At 48.0% G+C, this 19,730-nt stretch overlaps 1 protein-coding gene across 1 annotated transcript in view; it reads right to left on the bottom strand.

The window, feature by feature from the left end:
• Window positions 1-19,730, bottom strand: part of LOC134347262 (complement component C6-like) — a 72,057-nt gene that overhangs the window by 29,612 nt on the left and 22,715 nt on the right. The window contains exons 9-13 of the mRNA XM_063049636.1: window positions 19,291-19,413; window positions 16,539-16,705; window positions 15,389-15,614; window positions 8,885-9,056; window positions 6,525-6,648 (exon numbers count right to left, since the gene is read on the bottom strand). Of these exons, the coding sequence (XP_062905706.1) occupies window positions 6,525-6,648; window positions 8,885-9,056; window positions 15,389-15,614; window positions 16,539-16,705; window positions 19,291-19,413 (812 nt within the window). The remainder of the gene's footprint in view (window positions 1-6,524; window positions 6,649-8,884; window positions 9,057-15,388; window positions 15,615-16,538; window positions 16,706-19,290; window positions 19,414-19,730) is intronic.

Here is a 19,730-nt window from a genome sequence, read left to right as displayed (position 1 = left end):
GGTGAACGCAGCAGGCCAGGCAGCATCTCTAGGAAGAGGTGCAGTCGACGTTTCAGGCCGAGACCCTTCGTCAGGACTAACTGAAGGAAAAGCTAGTAAGAGATTTGAAAGTGGGAGGGGGAGGGGGAGATCCAAAATGATAGGAGAAGACAGGAGGGGTAGAGATGGAGCCAAGAGCTGGACAGGTGATTTCCTTCTCCCCGGACCTCCTGTCCCATGATCCTCTCATATCCCTTTTGCCAATCACCTGTCCAGCTCTTGGCTCCATCCCTCCCCCTCCTCCTATCATTTCGGATCTCCCCCTCCCCCTCCCACTTTCAAATCTCTTACTAACTCTTCCTTCAGTTAGTCCTGATGAAGGGTCTCAGCCTGAAACGTCGACTGTACCTCTTCCTAGGGATGCTGCCTGGCCTGCTGTGTTCACCAGCAACTTTGATATGTGTTGTGAACTTTGCATCTATCTTCACTGTGGAAGACACCAGCGGTGTGCTAGAGGTCTGTGAGTGTCAGGGAGAGTGAGTGAGTGCCATTGCTATTACAAAGGAAAAAGTGCGAGGCAAACTCAAAGGATTTAAAGTGGATAAGTCACCTGGACCAGATGCGCTACATCCCAGAGTCCCAAGAGAGGTTGCTGAAGATATAATGGGTGCATTGGTCATGATCTTTCAAGAATCACTTGATTCTGGCATGATCCCAGAGGACTGGAAGATTGCCAATGTCACTCCACTCTTTAAGGGAGGAGGGCAAAAGAAAGGCAATTATAGTCCAGTTAGCCTAACCTCAGTGGTTGGAAAAGTGTTGAAGTCTATTATTCAGGATGAGGTTTCAAGGTAATTGGAGACTAGTGGTAAAACAAGTCAAAGTCAGCATGGTTTCTGTCAAGGGAAATCTTGCCTGACAAATCTGTTAAGAGCTCTTCGAGGAAGTAACAAGCAGGGTGGACAAAGGAGAGGCAGTGGATGTCATTTACTTGGATTTTCAGAAGGCGTTTGATTAGGTGCCATACATGAGGCTGCTTAACAAGATAAACTGGAGGCGAGGCAAAGTCAAGATGGCGCTAAACAGCGACTCTTTTGCTTGTATCTTCAGAAACAGCTCCATTTCTATCTTTGATATCTCTTTTTTTTTCCTTTTCAGGGTTCTTTTGAAGACCCTGACCTGGAGTTACACTCTGACTTCAGTCTGTGTGAATGGGACCTACTCTCAGGGCCTCACAACTGGCTGTATGTTGATATTCCAAGGACGTGGCCTGGAAGGTGAGTGTACCGTCAGGGTTCCGGATTTTCGTGGCCCTGGAGACGGGCTGATTCTAGGATGGTGCCCCGACTGAAGCATCGCGGGAGAAGACGGAACATTGGGAGCAGCGGGTTAGCTGCTGGGTTAGTTGTGTGTCTTGCACCTTTTTGGTGCCAAAGCTCCAGGAACAGAGCTTGGAAAAAGTGACCACACAGACTTTTAACATCGATTGTTAAGTCTCTCTTCTCGCTGTGAAATGGGGACACCCCTTTTTCCCTTTTTGGAGAGAGAGAGAGCCTGTGTTATGTCAAATTATTGGGTGAACATGTAGTCTTTGGGGTACTGCAAGTCTGTGTCTTTACTGATGCTTTGCTGCACGTTTGAGTGCTCAGTGGGAGTGCCGATGCCTTTTGCTGGTGGGGGAGGGGGGTCATCGCCTTGCTGCTGCTTACGCGTGGGAGGGGGAGCTGGAGGGAAGGGTTTGGAGTTCTATCGTTTGACTGTCATTCATTCTTCAGGGCACTCCTCTGTTTTCATAGAAGTTTGTGAAGAAAAAGAATTTCAGGATGTATATAGTATACACTTCCCTGACATTAAATGTACCTATTGAAAATCCTGTGGCATTACTGGACAGATACTGGCATGGAGAGAGGAATGGCTGACAGGTAGGAGGCAGCAAGTGGGAATAAAAGGAGCCTTTTCTGGTTGGCTGCCAGTGACTAGTGGTATTCCTCAGGGGTCAGTATTGGGACTGCTACTTTTCACATTGTTTGTCAATGATTTACATAATGGAATTGATGGCTTTGTGGCAAAGTTTGCAGATGATACAAAGATAGTTTGAGGAAGCAATGCAATTGCAGCAGGACGTAAACAAATTGGAAGAATGGGAAAAAGAGTGGCAGATGGAATATAGTGTTCGGAAATATATGCAAAATGCATTTTGATAAAAGGAACAATAGTGCAGACTATTATCTAATGGGGGGAAGGTTTAAACATCAGAGGTGCAGAGGGACTTAGGAATCCTCGTGAAAGACTCCCAAAAGGTTAATTCACAGGTTGAGTCTGTGGTAAAGAAGGCAAATGCAATGTTGGCATTTATTTCAAGGGGAATAGAATATAAAAGCAAGGAGATAATGTGGAGGCTTTGTAAGACACTAGTCAGGCTGCACTTGGACTATTGTCAACAGTTTTGGGCCTCATATCTCAGAAAGAATGTGTTGTCATTGGAAAGAGTCCAGAGGAGGTTCACGAGGATAATCAAGCAGCGCACATCGAAGTTGCTGGAGAACGCAGCAGGCCAGGCAGCATCTCGAGGAAGAGGTACAGTCGACGTTTCGGGCTGAGACCCTTCGGCCCAAAATATCGACTGTACCTCTTCCTAGAGATGCTGCCTGGCCTGCTGCGTTCACCAGCAAATTTGACGTGTGTTGCTTGAAGTTCCAGCATCTGCAAAATTCCTCGTGTTTAGGTTTTTAAATTCAGGAGGATGTTCCTGGGAATGAAGGGGTTAACATAGGAGGAATGTTTGGCAGCTTTGGGCCTGTACTCACTGGAATTTAGAAGAATGTGTGGGGATCTCATTGAAACCTACTGAATGTTGAAAGACTAGATAGGGTGGATGTGGAGAGGGTGTTTCCTATGATGGGGGTATCCAGAACTCGAGGGCACAGCCTCAAAATTGAGGAATGACCTTCAGAACAGAGGTAAGGAGGAATTTTTTTAGCTAGAGAATAGTGAATCAGTGGAATGCTCTGCCACAGACTGCGGTGGAGGCCAAGTCCGTGAGTATATTTAAAGCGGAAGCTGGTTGGTCAGGGCTTTAAAGGATATGGCAGGAAGGCTGATGTATGGGGTTGTGTGGGATCCAGGATCAGCCATGACGGAATGGGGGAGCAGACTCGATGGGCTGAATGGCCTAATTCTGCTCCTATATCTTATGATGTTATGATCTACTGGTGAAATGACATGAAGGTTGATGGAGTCATTTATTTATTTAGAGATACGGCACGGAACCGGTCCGTCCAGCCCAGCGAGCTGCTGCATCCAGCAGCCTACTGATTTAATGCCCCGACTAATCAAGAACCTATCAAACTCCACTCTCAATCCACCCAATGACTTGGCCTCCACAGCCGTTGATGGCAACGGATTCCACAGATTCATCACATTCTGGCTAAAGAAATTCCCCCTTATCTCTGTCTAAATGGACACCCCTCTCTTCTGAGACTGTGTCCTCGGGTTCTAGACTCGCCCCTCGCCACCATGGGGAACGTCCTAACCACATTCACTCTCTCTCAGCCTTTCAATATTCGATAGGTTTCAATGAGATCCCCCGCCATTCTTCTAAACTCCACCAAGTACAGACACAAAGCGATCGAATGCTCCTCATACATTAACACTTTCATTCCCAGAATCATCCTTGTCAATCTCCCCAATGCCAGCAGTTCTTTTCTTAGACAAGGGGCCCAAACCCCCCCCCCAGAGAACCAGAGGGCTACATAGGAGGGAAGAGTTATATTGATCTTATAGTGTGTATAAAGGTCAGCACAGCGCTGTGTTCTGGTGACATCTGGTCAGATACTGATCGCTCACTCCCCAGGAACTGCCGACTGCCCTGTCCACAACCCAGAGGTTTGCCGGGCCGTTTCTGGGTCAGGAGTCACAGAGTTTGCCTACCAGACTCACGCTCTCTATCTTGCTGATTATTTCCACAGTTTGCCTTCTTTTGCACATCGGTTGTGTGTGTGTGTGTGTGTGTGTGTGTGTGTGTGTATATGGCCGTTCATAGAACAGAGATCAGTACAGCTCAGGACAGGCCTTTTGCCCACAATGTCCCTGGCCATCCATTTTCCTCATGCTCATGTACCAATCTAAACATCTGTTAAAAGTCTCTAATGCATCTGCCTCTACCCCCTCCCCAGGCATCACATCCCAGGCACCCACCACCCTCTGTGTGTATTTAAAAAAACTGCCGCTCACAGCTCCTTTGAAATTAAGCCCTCTCACCTTAAATGCATGCCCTCTGCTGTTAGGGTAAAAGATACTGTTGCCTACGCCTCTCATAAACCTCTATTAGATCTCCCCTCAGCCTCCACTCCAGAAAACCACTCTGCGTCCAGCCTCCTGTTACAGCACCTGCTCTTTAATCCAGGCAGCATCCTGGTGACCCTCTCAAATTTATTTGTCCTGTAAGAAAATGAATCTCAATTTGATTATGATAACATATCCATACTTAGATAATAAGTTTACTTTGATCTTTGAGCTTATCCCAGAGAAGGTTTGGTAACCAGGCGGGACTGGGTACAATGGGTTGTTTTAGGCTTCTCCTTTACCAAGACAAGTTCGCGCTGAAATTCAAGATTCTATGTGTCCAATTCCCCTGGTGAGATTTGAACCAATGTCTCCAATGTTGGTCTATGACATCACTTGCTAATCGGGTATTTTAACCCCTGTACACAGGCTGGGTGGGAACAGCCTGTACCCACCCTCTCAGCTTCCTGCTTCATGATAGGACGGTGGGGAGGACGTTGGCCACTTGCAGAACAGAGAACAACCCGTGTGCAGCCTCTCAGCTTCCTGCTTCATGATAGGACGGTGGGGAGGACGTTGGCCACTTGTAGAACAGAGACGAGTACAGGGCAGGAAGAGGCTCTTTGGCTCATCATATCTGTGCTGAACATGATGCAGAATTAAACTAAGTCCTGCACATGGTCCCTATCCCTCTCCATTCATGTGTCTCTCTAACAGCCTCGAGAATATTGTTGTTCTATCTGCCCCCAGGCAGTGTATTCCAGGCACCCGCCACTCTGTGTACAAACCTTGGCCCACACATCTCCTTCGACATTACCTGTACTAGAGGAGGGTCAGGAACATCATGGGGGATCCCACCCACCCTGCTCATGGACTGTTTGTCCCACTCCCATCAGGAAGAAGGCGATGTAGCATCCACACCAGGACCACCAGACTCAAAAACAGTCACATTCCCCAAGCAGTAAGGCTGATCAACACCTCCACCCACTAACCCACCCCTCCACACACCCCCAACCACCACTACTTTATCAATTGCTGTCAGTCACCTTATGTACAGACACTCCTGTGTCTAGTGTCACTTAATGGACATATCATCAATCTGTGTACATAAGCTATCTGATGTATCTATATTTATGATGACCATCTACCCCTGACAATGCCTCTCATAGTTTCAGAAACTTCTATCAGCTCTGGAGCTAAGGAAATTCACCATATCCACTTTGACCCTCACCAATCTTTACAGGGAGCATCCTATCCAGACGCATCCTAGCTTGAATTGCCGAGATCATAAGAAAACCATAAGACACAGGAGAGGAATTAGGCCATTCGACCCATCAAGTCTGTTCTGCCATTCCATCATAGCTGATTTATTTTTCCTCTTGACCCCATCTTGCTGCCCTCTCTCCATAACCTTTGACATCCTGACTAATCAAGAACGCATCAATCTCCGCTTTAGATATACTCAATGACTTGGTCTGCACAGCCATCTGTGGCAATAAATTCTGCCAATTCACCACCCTCTGGCTGAATAAATTCCCCCTCATCTTTGTTCTAAATGGACGTCCCTCTATTCTGAGGCTGTGCCCTCTGGTTCTCGACTCCCCTACTATTGGAAGCACCTTTTCCACTTCCTCTCCATCTAGGCCTTTCAATATTGGATCGGCTTCAAGGAGATTACCTCCTCACTCTTCTAAACTCCAGCGAGTGCAAACCCAGAGCCATCCAATGCTTCTCATCAAATACGCTAATCCCTGTGTAGCCAGCACGCAGTGAGATTGCTGAGAGATGTGGGCAGTCTTTGGAGCGGCAGAGGGCGAGGGGAGATCTGATGGAGCTTTATAGGATTATGAGAGGCACAGAGAGAGCAGACAGACAGTATTTTCCTCCCAGGGTTGAAATGTCTAATACCAGAGGGCATGCATTGAAGGTGAGAGGGAGTAATTTCAAAGGAGATGTGAGAAGCAGGTTTTGTCTTCACTCAGAGCGGTGGGAGCCTGGAATGCGTTGCCTGGGGTGGGGGTAGTGGCAGAAACATTGGGGACTTTTAAGAGACGTTTAGACAGACACATGAATGTGAGGAAAATGGAAGGATATCGATATTGTGTAGGCAAAGGGGATTAGTTTAGTTGGCCATTTGATTACTAATTGATTTGGTCTGGCACAGTTTCTGTGCTGTACTGTTCTGTTTTTTGGTTCACCAGTTACCTACCACTGACCCATGGCTTTGACTGCTATCAGTTGAGTAAGGGGTTAGCACTTACCCTAAGGTAGCCGTTGTCTGGAGGGTCAGGTCTGGGGCAGTATACGGTGCCATCACTGGGTTCTGTTGGCACTGGGTCCACCATCTCTCTCCGTTCCTCGTCATCACCGATACATAGGGTTTTCCTAAAAACGAGCAGAGACACTCAGCCCAGGCTCTCATGTAGCAGGAACCATCCTCTCTGGTGACACGCTCCCTACAGCCCCTCTCCCTCTCCACCTGCAAGGAACCAGAGATCACTCCAGTTCCAGTCCCCTTCACTCACCGACCAGCACTTGCTCCTCCCGGGTCTCCCCCTCCCCTGGAGTCACTTTCTGTCCTCCGCCTCCCACATTCCCGATCCTTGGATCATTGCATCAGTCCAGACAGACCACAAGAGCGTGGCTGGGATAGGCCCAGCCTCCCCTGTTCAGAGGCCCACCTGGCCCAGGAGGCCTGGTCTGGCTCAGGTGTTGTTGTGCTAACTCCTGACCGACACCTGTGCAGTGTTAACACGTTAATGGTGCTACATTAGTAGAGACTGGTGTTAGCATGTTAATGGTGTTATACACTCAGTCGCCACCTCCTGTGCTAAATAACGTGGCCACTGAGCGCATGCTTGTGGTTTTCCACTACTGTAGTGCATCTGTTTCAAGGTTCGATGTGTTGTGCGTGCAGGGACGCTCTTCTGAACACCACGGTAATGTACGGTTACTTAAGCTATTGTCACCATCAGCTGAACCCCTGAAGGTTTATCCTGGGACAACACATGGATGCAGCTACAGAGAAGGCATGGTCGCAGCTACATTTCATCAGGAGTCTGAGAAGAATTAGTGTGTCACCAAAGAAATTTCTTCTGATGTACCGTGGAGAGCATTCTAACTGGTTACATCACCCCGTCTGGTATGGAGAGGTCACTGCACAGGATCGGAAAAAGCTGCAGAAAGTTGTAAACTCAGCCAGTTCCATCACGGGCACCGGCCTCCCCAGCATCGAGGGCATCGTCAAAAGGCGATGACTCAATAAGCCGGCATCCGTCATTCAGGACCGCCATCACGCAGGACCTGCTCTCTTCTCATCACTACCATCAGGGAGGAGGTACAGGAGCCTGAAGACACACACTCAATATTTCAGAAACATCTTCCCCTCCACCATCAGATTTCTGAATGGACAATGAACACATGAACACTTCTACATCAGTACTTTTCCCCTCCTTTTGCCCTACTTATTCAATTTAAGTTTTGTTTTTTCTATATGGTTCTCATTGTAATTTATAGTTTTTGTTATTAAGTTTTCCAATGTCCTGCTGCCACAAAACAACAGACTTCACGACATGTGCCAGTGATATTGAACCTGAGTCTCATTCTGATTCTGTCAGCTTGAACCAGTCCTGCCATTCTCCTCCGACCTCTCTCACTAACAAGGTGTTTCCACCCACTGAACTGCCACTAGCTGAATGTTTCTTTTTGTTGTTTTTTACATCACTCTTTGTAAACTCTAAACTGTTGTGTGAAGATCCAAGGAAATCAGGAGTTCCTGACTTACTCAAACCATCCATATGGCAGCAACAATCATTCCACAGCCAATCTGACTTAGATCACATTTCTTCCCCATACTCATGTTTGTTCTGAACAAAATCTGAACCTCTTGACCATGTCTACATGCTTTTATGCATTGAGTTGCTGCCACATGATTGGCTGATTAGATATTTGCATTAACAAGGTGTACAAGCGTACCTAATGAAGTACACATTGAGAGTATAAATAGTAGCCTCCTCCCAACGGCCAATCCAAGCCCCTCTTCCCAATGGCCAATCCAAGCCACTCCTCCCAACGGCCAATCCAAGCCCCTCCTCCCAATGGCCAATCCAAGCCCCTCCTCTCAACGGCCAATCCAAGCCCCTCTTCCCAACAGCCAATCCAAGCCCCTCCTCCCAATGGCCAATCCAAGCCCCTCTTCCCAACAGCCAAACCAAGCCCCTCCTCCCAACGGCCAATCCAAGCCCCTCCTCCCAATGGCCAATCCAAACCCCTCCTTCCAACGGCCAATCCAAAGCTCTCCTCACAGCGGCCAATCCAAATCGCCTGCCCCCACAACCAATCAGAGCCTGAGCCTGGGGGCAGGCTGAGAGTTCCTGAACCAGAGGGAGGATGAAGGGCTCTGATGGCGGGTCTGGGACACCCAGCTGTGGGAGACTGTGGCTGGGCAGATCTTCAGGAGACCCTCGGGGAGAGATAGAGTGTGAAGGGACTGAACTCGATGGCCAGTGAGCTGGCGTGGACACATTCTGATCTGAGCTGGGCTCCTCAGGGACATTCCCTCCTGATATTGCAGTCTCCCCCCCCCCACCTGGGGCCAGGGGAACTGGTGGGACAAGCCTACCCATCAACGAAGAGGGCGATGGCACATGGCTCTTCCTGGCTGGCCTGACCCGCACATGTCTTCCCACCACTTCGTGGAGCCGGGTTGTCACACCGGCGGCCCCTCCTCCTGCGGTGCGCAGCGTTGCACGAGCTCCACGACGACCAGCAGCTCCAGGAGCCGTCTTGCACCTCTGCAGGGAACACACACACACACACACACACACACACACACACACACATACAGTCAGCTACTGCACAGTGCCCAGGGAAAACACAGACACAGTGTAGTAGTCCATTACTACACTGCAAGTACAAACACTAACTGAATTTTTGAACAAAGGCTAATGAATATCCATGGTGTCTCTGGGTGAAGTTGGTCTTCTGTGGGAGTCTGTATGAGTCTATACGCAACTGCAGGTGTCTGTGGGAGTCTGGTGTTAGTCTGTAGAAGTCTGTGGGAACCTATGGGGGTCTGTGGGAATCTGTGGGGACCTGTAGGAGTTTCTAGGAGTCTGTTGGAGTGTGTGGCAATCTGGGGAAGTCGATGGGAGTCAGCTGGAGTCCGCAGGACTCTCTAGAGGGCTGTGCAAATTTATAGGAGTCTGTTGGAGTCTGCAGGAGTTTGGAAGATGGCAGTGAGACAGATTTCAGAACTGAGCATGGACGTTGACGGGGTGACAGAGTTCGGGAATGATTGTAGATATTGGCAGAGGGATGCGGCTCAGGGATGTTTGCCGACATTGGTGGGGTAACGGAGTTCAGGACTGACTGTGGATGTTGGCGGGGTGACGGACTTAAGGAATGATCATGGGAGCTGGCAGGGTGATGCAGCTCAGGAATAAGTGTGGATATTGGTAGGATGACGCAGTTCAGGAATGATTGTAGACGTTGGTGGCGTGTTGGAATTCAGGAATGATTGTGGGTGTTGGCTGTGACAACGTTCAGGAATGATTGTAGACGTTGGTGGCGTGTTGGAATTCAGGAATGATTGTGGATGTTGGCTGTGACAACGTTCAGGAATGATTGTGAACGTTTGTGTTGTGACGGAGTTCAGGAATTTAGATGTTGGGAGGACTAAGCATGTTTTGCTGAAACTGAGTTGTAAACTCTGCCAGTTCCATCGTGGGTACCAGCCTCCCCAGCATCGAGGACACTTTCAAAATGCAATGCCTTGAAAAGGTGGCATCCATCATTAAGGACCCCCACCACCCAGGACATGCCCTCTTCTCATTGCTACCATCAGGGAGGAGGCACAGGAGCCTGAAGACACCCACTCAGTGATTCAGAAACAGCTTCTTCCCCTCCACCATCAGATTTCTGAATGGACAATGAGCCCATGAACACTAACTCTCTATTTTTTCATAACATATGCCAGTGACCTTGAACCTGATTCTGATTCAGACTCGTAGCTGAGGGCCACCTCTGATAGTTAGTGATTACCAATCCACAATGCGCCGTTCATCCTCATTCGGTTTGTTAGCTGGTCACCACTGACCAAAGCTGTGAGTTCTCACACATGAACCCTTCGTCCAAGCGCTGTCACTGGCCGTTATTCCTTTATCTACACCGTGTGATATTTAGACCGTGTCATAGGAGCAAAGTAGGCCATTCGGCCCATCGAGTCCATCATGGCTGATTTATTATCCTTCTGAAACTCATTCTCCTGCCTTCTCCCTGTAACTTTTGACACCCTGACTAATCCCGACCCTCTCAAACTCCACTTTAAATATTCTCAACGACTTGTCCTCCACAGCCATCTGTGGCAATGCGTGATTGACCGCAGCATGAAAGGTTACAGGAAGAAGGTTGGGGAGTGGGGTTAAGGAGGGGGATGAAAGGGATCAGCCATGGTTGAATGGTGGAGCAGACTCAATGGGCTGAATAACCTAATTCTGCTCCTATGTCTTATGGTCAATGAATTTCACAGATGCACCACTTTCTGACTAAAGAAATTCCTCCTAACCTCTGTTCTAAAGGGATGTCCTTAAGTTCAGAGGCTGTGCCCCCTGGTCCTAGGCTCTCCCACTCTCCACATCTGCTCCATCTAGGCTTTTCAATATTCGATAGGTTTCAATGAGATCCTCCCTTCCACACACCATTCTTCCAAACGCCATTGAGTACAGACCCAGAGCCATCAAATGCACTTCACATGTTAACCCTTTCATTGCTGGGATTATTCTCGTGAACCTCCTTTGGACGCCGTCCAATGCCAATACATTCTTAGACAAGAGGCTGGTCAAGATGCTTCAAGCGTACAATGCTCCTTTCGTTAACATCTTTTGGAAAGGTCATGAAACCATTTTTTCACCACCTTTCTTTTATGTCTTACGTTTGTTTCTCATCTTGAATGTGATGCTGGAGCAATCAGAGGCTGTGTTTTGCTGTCTGGAGATTGGTTGGGGGCTTCAGCACTCTCGAGAGGTTTCGCTAGGCAGGGGCAGTATGAGCGAATTTCCTGGTGAGAAGGCTGCAGAGCGGACCTGAGCTGATGCTTGGCTCCATTTCACCGATTATGGCTTCCACTGTTCACCGTTTTAAGCAATGAGAGAGATTGAAGCATCGAAGTGAGTGCTGGCTGTTTGCCTTTTGATCAGTTGCTGTGTACTGGGGAGGAGAGAGCCTGCGGCTGCCCAGAAAGTGTTGCTCAGGGGTTTTCTGCATTTTGGATATGGACTTGGACTATAGAATCTCATTTTCAGTCCTTTCGTTTTTATATTCTGTGTTTTTTCATCCGATCTTTTTTTTTTGTGCGGGGAAGGGGGATTTAGGGAACAATGTGCCTGATCCATTTTTCTTGGATTTTGTGTGGGAGGAGGGAGTTGGTGTGCCTATTCCGTTTTTTTTAGTGGGGAGGTGGGATTTAGGGGAGAGGGTTGATGATTGTGCTGCCTTTCTTTTCTTTCTTGCTACCATGACTACCCAGAGGGTTGAAGAAGGTGACCTGATAGAGGTGTATAAGATGATGAGAGGCATTGATCGTGTGGATAGTCAGAGGCTTTTTCCCAGGCCTGAAATGGTGGCCACAAGAGGGCATAGGTTTAAGGTGCTGGGGAGTAGGTACAGAGGAGATGTCAGGGGTAAGTTTTTTACACAGAGAGTGGTGAGTGCGTGGAATGGGCTGCCGGCAACGGTGGTGGAGGCGGATACGATAGGGACTTTTAAGAGACTCCTGGACAGGTACATGGGGCTTAGAAAAATAGAGGGCTATGGGTAACCCTAGGTAATTTCTAAGGTAAGTACATGTTCAGCACAACTTTGTGGGCTGAAGGGCCTGTATTGTGCTGTAGGTTTTCTATGTTTCTAGTTTCAGAGATGTATACTTTGTTAAATGAACCTTTGAAAACTGCTGACAATAGTCCAAGTGTGATCTGACCAATGCGTTATAAAGCCTCAGCATAAAGTGTTAATAAATTTGCCAAAGAACACTTTCATTTCTCTACAACTGCACTCATTCTGCTAAATGTTATTTTAATTTTCGCAATGTTATTTCTTTTTCGGTAACCAATGCCAGCATTTCCCCGTTGATAAATGTTTTAATAGCTGGCCAATATTCCCTGTCTTTTTCCCAGTGTTGTTAAAATCCTCTGGGCCCTCTGAAGGATCCCGGGAACCTTGGCAGATTACGGACATTGCAGCCATTCCTGTCAGGGTCCGATGCACTGCTTGGAGTTCACCCAGTACTTCAAACTTGCACTTGGATTCTCTGTTCATTTTTTAACTCCTTAAGTGTCTCAGGTGTGAAAATGGAAACAAAACGTTTGTGCAAAGGCTCTGCATTTCATCAGTTCCCATTACTAATTGCTAACAAGCTGATCACCGCTTGGCAATGGAAACTGCACTGAAGCAGACAGGGAGATTCTACAACAGGTAATAAAACAGCCCAACAGCCTGTGGTCAAAGCCTCCCCCCTCCACACCCCCAACCACCACGACTCTATCATTCCCTGTCAGTCACCGTAAGTACAGACACTCCAGTGCCTGGCGTCACTTTATGGACATACAATCAATCTATCTTTTGTATTTATATTTAATATGTTTTAAAGAGATTATTGTTTTCTTTACCTTATTATGTTTTTTTTTTGTTTCTCCCTCTTTGGTTATTTTTAATTGGCTCCTAATGATTCACATAACCTCTGATCAACCATTAATGTCTGCATCATTGTGTGACTTGCCCTGTCTTTCAGTCCAGCACTGAGGATTGGGGAACCACTTTGTTGTGAACCCCCACTCTGTACGCAAAAAGCAGGATTTCCCGGTGACCACCCGTCCCCGTCCCCATTCCGACACGGTGGTCCACGGCCTCCTCTATTGCCAAGATGAGGCCACACTCGGGGCGGAGGAACAACTCCTCTTACTCTACCTCGGTAGTGTCCAACCTGATGGCATGAACATCAATCTCTCTAACTTTTTTCTCCCACCTCATTCACTCTTCAGTTCCCCACTCTGGCCTCTCACCTCTTTTCCTACCTGCCTATCACCTCCCCCTGGTGCCCCTCCTCCCACGGTCTACTCTCCTCTCCTGTCCGGTCAGATTCCTTCCTCTCCAGCCCTTTGCCTTTTCCCACCCATTCTCGCTTATTCATTTCTAGAGATGCTGCATGACCTGCTGAGTTCCTCCAGCAATTGTGTGTCTGGCTCTGGACTTCCAACGTCTGCATATTAAGCAAAAGGCTGTAAGATATAGGAGCAGAATTAGGCCATTTGGCCCATTGACTCTGCTCCACCATTTCATCAAGGCTGATCCAACTTTCCTCTTCGCTCCAATCTCCAGCCTTTTTCCAGTATCTCTTCATGCCATGACTAATCAAGAATCTATAACCTCTGCCTTAAATCTAGATAAAGACTTGCCCTCCACAGTTGCCTATGGCAAAGTGACATATTCCCTTGTGTTTACCACTTGTGACATTGAGGAGATCGTTTGGCCCACTGGGACCACGTGGCTCACAGCAGGAAAGTCCCATCAGCCCCCGTCCCACCAGCCCCAATGTCTTCGCACCATCCAGAGACCCAAACAGTTATCTGAGGTGAGGCCACTGCTACTGGGTTCAGTGTTGGGAAATGTACGGTCATGCACTTAAGTAGAAGGAATAAAGGTGTAAACTATTTTCTAAATGGGGAGAAAATTCAGAAATCAAGAGTGCAAAGGGACTTGGGAGTCCTTGTGCAGGATTTCCTAATGATTCATTTAGAGGCTGAGTCGGTGGTGAGAAGGGCAAATGCAATGTTAGCATTCATTTCAAGAGGACTAGAATATAAAAGCAAGGATGTTATGCTGAGACTGTTTGAAGCACTGGTCAGACTGCACCTGGAGTATTTTGAGCAGTTTTGAACCCCTGATCTTAGAAAAGATATGCTGGCATTGGGGAGGGTCCAGGGGGGGTCTGTGTTCACCAGAATTCCGAAGAATGAAGGGGAATCTCATTGAAACCTATCGAATATTGAAAGGCCTAGATAGAGTGGATGTTTCCTGCAGTTGGGGAGACCAGGGCACAGCTTTAGAACAGAGGGATGTCCATTTAGAACAGAGATGAGGAGGAATTTCTTTTGCCAGAAGGTGGTGAATTTGTGGAATTCGTTGACCAGATGGCTGTGGCGGCCAAGTCACTGGGTATATTTAAAGCGGAAGTTGATAGACTCTTGATCAGTCAGGGTATCAAAGGTTACGGGGAGAAGGCAGGAGATTGGAGCTGAGAGGGATAGTAAAATCAGTCATGATGGAATGGGCCAAATGGCCTAATTCAGTTCGTATGTCTGAAAGTTTTGCTGTTTATTATTAACCGTCACTGTAAATTTATGTTGTTTCTGTTCATTGCAACTGTCTCTCTAAACACACAAAGCGATAAACACACACCCACCTCTGCTTAGGGACAATACAAACCGCAAGCAGCAAAACACATTCAACATGGATGTAAGGACAATCATTTTAAGAGAAACATTTTAATGGCCAGTAGCATCATGAAGGATCTCACCCACCCTGCTCATGGACTGTTTGTCCCCCTCCCGTCAGGGAGGAGGCTACGTAGCATCCACATTGGGACCACCAGACACAAAAACAGTTCCTTTCCCCAAGCAGTAAGTCTGATCAACACCTCCACCCATTAAACCACCCCTCCACACCCCCAACCACCACAACTTTATCATTTCCTGTCAGTCACTTTGTGTACAGACACTCCTGTGCCTAGTGTTACTTTATGGACATACAATTGATCTGTGTATATAAGCTATCTGGTGTATTTATATTTATTGTGGTTTATTATTATTGCATTCTTTATCTATTTTTTTTGCTTCATTAGTTCTGGAGCAACAATTATTTCATTCTCCTTTATACCTGTGTACTGGAAATGACATTAAACAATCTGCGGATGTTAAACACGCTGCTAGATCTTAGGGCAGTTGTAAATTTGTTGGAGATTGTTGGTCAGCCATGATGGAATGGTGGACCCCACTTAATGGGCTGAATGGCCTGACCTTGCTGCTAGTGTTACGGTCTGATGCTGTGGTTCTGGGCTCCGGTGCGAGTTTACCTGAGTTGAAGTCCGGTAAGCGATATTCACAGCTGTCCCCGTATGTCCCTGCCTTACAAATGCACATACAGCTGTTGTCCACCATTACAACCTTGCCGTTGTTGGGACATGGACGGCACCGGCAGGGGTCAAAATCCTCCATATAATCCACCACGGCTCGCTCCAGATTCCGGCGTTTGGTCACCGCACAAGGAATCCCCTTCACCAGCCCCAGGATCGGCCGGAGCTGCAGATGGAAGGCATACCCCAAATGCAAGGTCAGACAAAAGAAACTACGACCAGGAGACAGAGAGAAAGAGCGGGAAAGAGAGGGTGGGACACTGAGCTCGATAGGCAGTGAGGATTAAACGAATGATCCCAAGAATGAAAAGGTTAAGGTATGAGGAATGTTTGGTGGCTCTGGGCCTGAACTCACTGGAGTTCTGAAGAATGATGGGGGGGTGGGTGGGAGGTTGGATCTCATTAAAACCTATCATATATTGAAAGAAATAGACAGAGTGGCCACTGAGATAGTGGGAAAGTCCGGGACCAGACGGCACAACTTTAGAGTTGAAGAACAGATGGAGAAAATGAGAACGAGAGCAGGTGAAAGACCCAGAGAATTGAGAGAGGAAGAGTGAGAGAAAGAGAGAATTGAGAGAGGATTAGGAAAGAGAGAGAGGCATTGGAAAAGGGAGAGAGAGATTGGAACAGAGACAAACAGACATTGGGATGGGGGGGAGAGAGAGACATTGGAACAGAAAAAGAGAGAGAGATTGGAACAGAGAGGGAGAGAGTCAGACAGACATTGGGATGGAGTGAGGGAGGGAGGGAGGGAGAGACAGACAGACAGACAGACAGACAGACAGACACACACACACACACACACACACACACACACACACACACATTGGGACAGAGAGATTAGGGAAACAGAGAGAAAGAATCTCACTGAGGTAAGGACACCAGAGAGGGAAAGGAATTGGGAGAGAGAGGAGGTGTCAGTGACACATTAGGTCAGAGACGGGGAGACAGAGACGATGAGAGAGAGGAGAGCTGTGTGAGGGCAGGAATGGTTGGCATTGAACGTTGTGGATAATATTTGGGGATGGGTTGTGGGGTGAGGGAGTCCCGGGGAAACGGGGGGCATGACAGGGAGTTATGGTCTTACCGTGAAGTCCACCACAGTGGGGTTTTCGCGGACGGATTTCTCCCAGTCATCGTATACCTTGTCTGAGGGGAATGTTTTCTTCTTCTGCCAGGCGAGAGCAGCTGCGTACTCCGCCCGGCCCCCCTGTACCATCGACACTGACTTTTCCGCAACTTCCAGGATCGAGCCTGTCGGTGACGGGGGTGGGGAACACAGCAGTGAGCATTGGGATTCGCACACCTCTACCCTCACCCACCCAGCCATTCCTGGCCCAGGAAGAACCAACGTCCCTCTCCAGCCTTTGGCCTGAATTCGTTCTCTGACTGACAGACTCACATCAGTTCAGTGAAAACTGTCATTTGCCAACACAAGCTAAGGTGTGCTGGGGCAAAGGTCACCACAGATTTTGTGCACACGTTTCTCTGACCTCTCCTTGTAGCACATGCCCTCCAGGCAACATCCTGGTAAACCTCTTCTGCACTCTCGCCAAAGCCTCCACATCCTTCCTGTAGTGGGGTGACCAGAACTGTGTGCAGTACTCCAGATGTGGCCAGACAAGAGCTCAGGTGAAAACCAGCTGCAAGGTGACAAGACAAACTGTGGAGGCAGCTCCCCACCTTCCCTCCTCACCACTGTCCCATACAGCAGCAGACAGGGTCATGAGGAGGACTTTAGGCACAATGGCTGTCAAGAACCTGAGTACTGAGTACAGGAGGTGGGACGTTATGATGAAGTTGTATAGGACATTGGTGAGACTTAATTTAGAGTACTGCGTATAGTTCTGCTCACCTACCTCCAAGAAAGATGTCAATAAGATTGAAACAGTACAGAGAAATTTTACAAGGATGTTGCCAGGACTTGAGGACCTGAGTGATAGGGAAAGGTTGAACAGGGTAGGACTTTATTTCCTGGAGTGTAGGAGAATGAGGGGAGATTTAATAGAGGTATATAAAATTATGAGGGGTGTAGATAGAGTAAATGCAAGCGGGCTTTTTCCACTGAGGGTGGGTGAGACTAGAACCAGAACTAAGGGAGAAAGGTGAAATGTTTGAGGGGAATCTGATGGGGAACTTCTTCACTTGGAGGGTGGTGAGAGTGTGGACCGAGCTACCAGCACAAGTGCTGGATGCAGGGCCAATTTCAATATTTGAAAGAAGTTTGGATAGGTACATGGAGGGAAAGGGTTTGGAGGGCTAAGGTCTAGGGGTTGTGTTGGTGGGACTAGACAGCATGGACTAGATGGGCCGAAGGGCCTGTTTCTATGCCAGTGCCTGTCTATGACTATCATTCCAGAAGATAGTAAATGCCCTGGACTTTGTGACTTGAATATGAAGATTTTGAATTTATATTCAGGTTCTCTGCCATGATACAATTTCTTCCATTTCAGTCTGCAAGGCTCACATCAGCTTGTAGGTTAAATTTTCCAATTTACATATCTGTAGAATCAGTTACTTTTCTTGCTAACATCCAATGTAGTTATGAGTTTCTCAGTGGTTCTCTGCTGAATTCTGGAACGTTCCAATCCTGAGACCAATCCAGTCTTGAAGTTCCTCCTGTGGCCTCATCCAGAACACTTCCCTAGGGGTTTCTGTGTTGTTTTGGTAAACTACAGATTAATTCTTTAAATGTAGGCCAATGTCTGTTCCATGACACACTCTATTCCAGAACTCTTGTCATACCAAGAAGCTGCCAGGAGTCAGCGGAGCAGATCCAAAGGGCGTTTTCAAAAACTCCCTGTACAATCACAACATCCCCACAGCCTCTGGGAACCCTGGGTCACAACAGCACAAAACTTGAGAGGGGGTGTTGAGGGAGTGGGGCACTGAAAGCGTCAAATGCACATGTTGGGAACAGCAAAATGATGAAAGATTAGCTTTTAGCTTTACTTGTCACACGTACCGTCGATAGACAGACTGAAATGCATCGTCAGCATCAACCAGATCAGTAAAGATTGTGGTGGGATGGGGGGGGGGCGGCCCACAAGTGTCACCACCAACACACGCCCACATCTTACTAACAGACATCCCACCTCTCCCGGAACTTCCGGGAGTCTCCCGCATATTAATAGTGGTTCCTTGATGCCCGCAAATTATATACAATATCACGGAAATCAATTTTTTGAGAGCAAGGGAGAGAAAAGCAAGAGAGAGCGCGAGAGTGACCATGAGAGAGAGCGAGAGAGAGAGAGAGAGAGGGAGCACATGAGCGAGAGCGCGCCATGGCAGAATGTTCCAAAAAAAATATAAAACGTACGTCACCCCAGACTACACTAAAGTGATCCCCTGCCTAATAGGGGTCAAAATAATGACAGTGTTGCTCGCTGCCCTGTTTGCAACAGTGACTTTTCTATTGCCCGTGGTGGGTTAAGACTGTAAAAGACATGTTGAGGTGAGTTTAACAGGTGTCATTCGTTCATTAGCATAGCTAACGTTATTTAAACTAGCTGGCCGCTGCTAAGGAGCAACTCTATTGCAGACATTCCACCTCTCCCGGAAGTCTCCCGCAAATTGATGGTGCTACCTCCCTGAAATGAGTTTTTGCAGGGTGGGATGTCTGTACTAACCCTAATCCATACGTCTTTGGAACGTGCGAGGAAATTTATGGAGCACCCGGAGGAAACCAGTGCACCCACATCCTGCCCCATGAGGTAATTCCTGAATACTGTACGGGAGGCAGAGTCTATTCCCCACAAGGCCCTCATTGGCCACCTCAGAATGTGGAAGCCTCTATCACTAGGCCTTGCCCACTGCTGGTGTGGCCCTTAACTACTCACCTTTAGTCTGTATGGTCATCCGGTTGTCAGTACACTTTCTGGACTTCTTTCTGAACTTGAAACCGAAAACACGTCTCACAGTTTCGGTGGTCAGACATTCCCGCAGCTCAGACTGCGTGAGGCCTGCGCGGAGAGAATCCACATGTAGTGGGGACACGTTGTCAGGATGCTGGGGGCGGGCAGAGAGAGAGAGGGAGAGGGAAATTCCCTACTCTTCCCTATCCTTGCCTCCCCCTCCCTCCCCCTCCCTCCCTCCTCAATCCCTTTCCCTGCACCTTCCACTGTTGGTATCACCCCTCTCCGATACCCTAGCCCCATCTCTTTTCTCCCACTCCCTTCCCCATCCCTCACTCGCTCCATTCTCTACAACCACACTACCCTCCTCTAAACCCACCCTGCTCCAGCCTCAACAAAAACCCATCTCTGACCCTGTGTCACGG

This window comes from Mobula hypostoma, chromosome 5 (assembly GCF_963921235.1).
Source record: "Mobula hypostoma chromosome 5, sMobHyp1.1, whole genome shotgun sequence".
Classification (NCBI taxonomy): Eukaryota; Metazoa; Chordata; class Chondrichthyes; order Myliobatiformes; family Myliobatidae; genus Mobula; species Mobula hypostoma.
The sequence above is the reverse complement of the archived record's forward strand: the minus strand, read 5'-3'. Positions and strand labels throughout refer to the sequence as shown.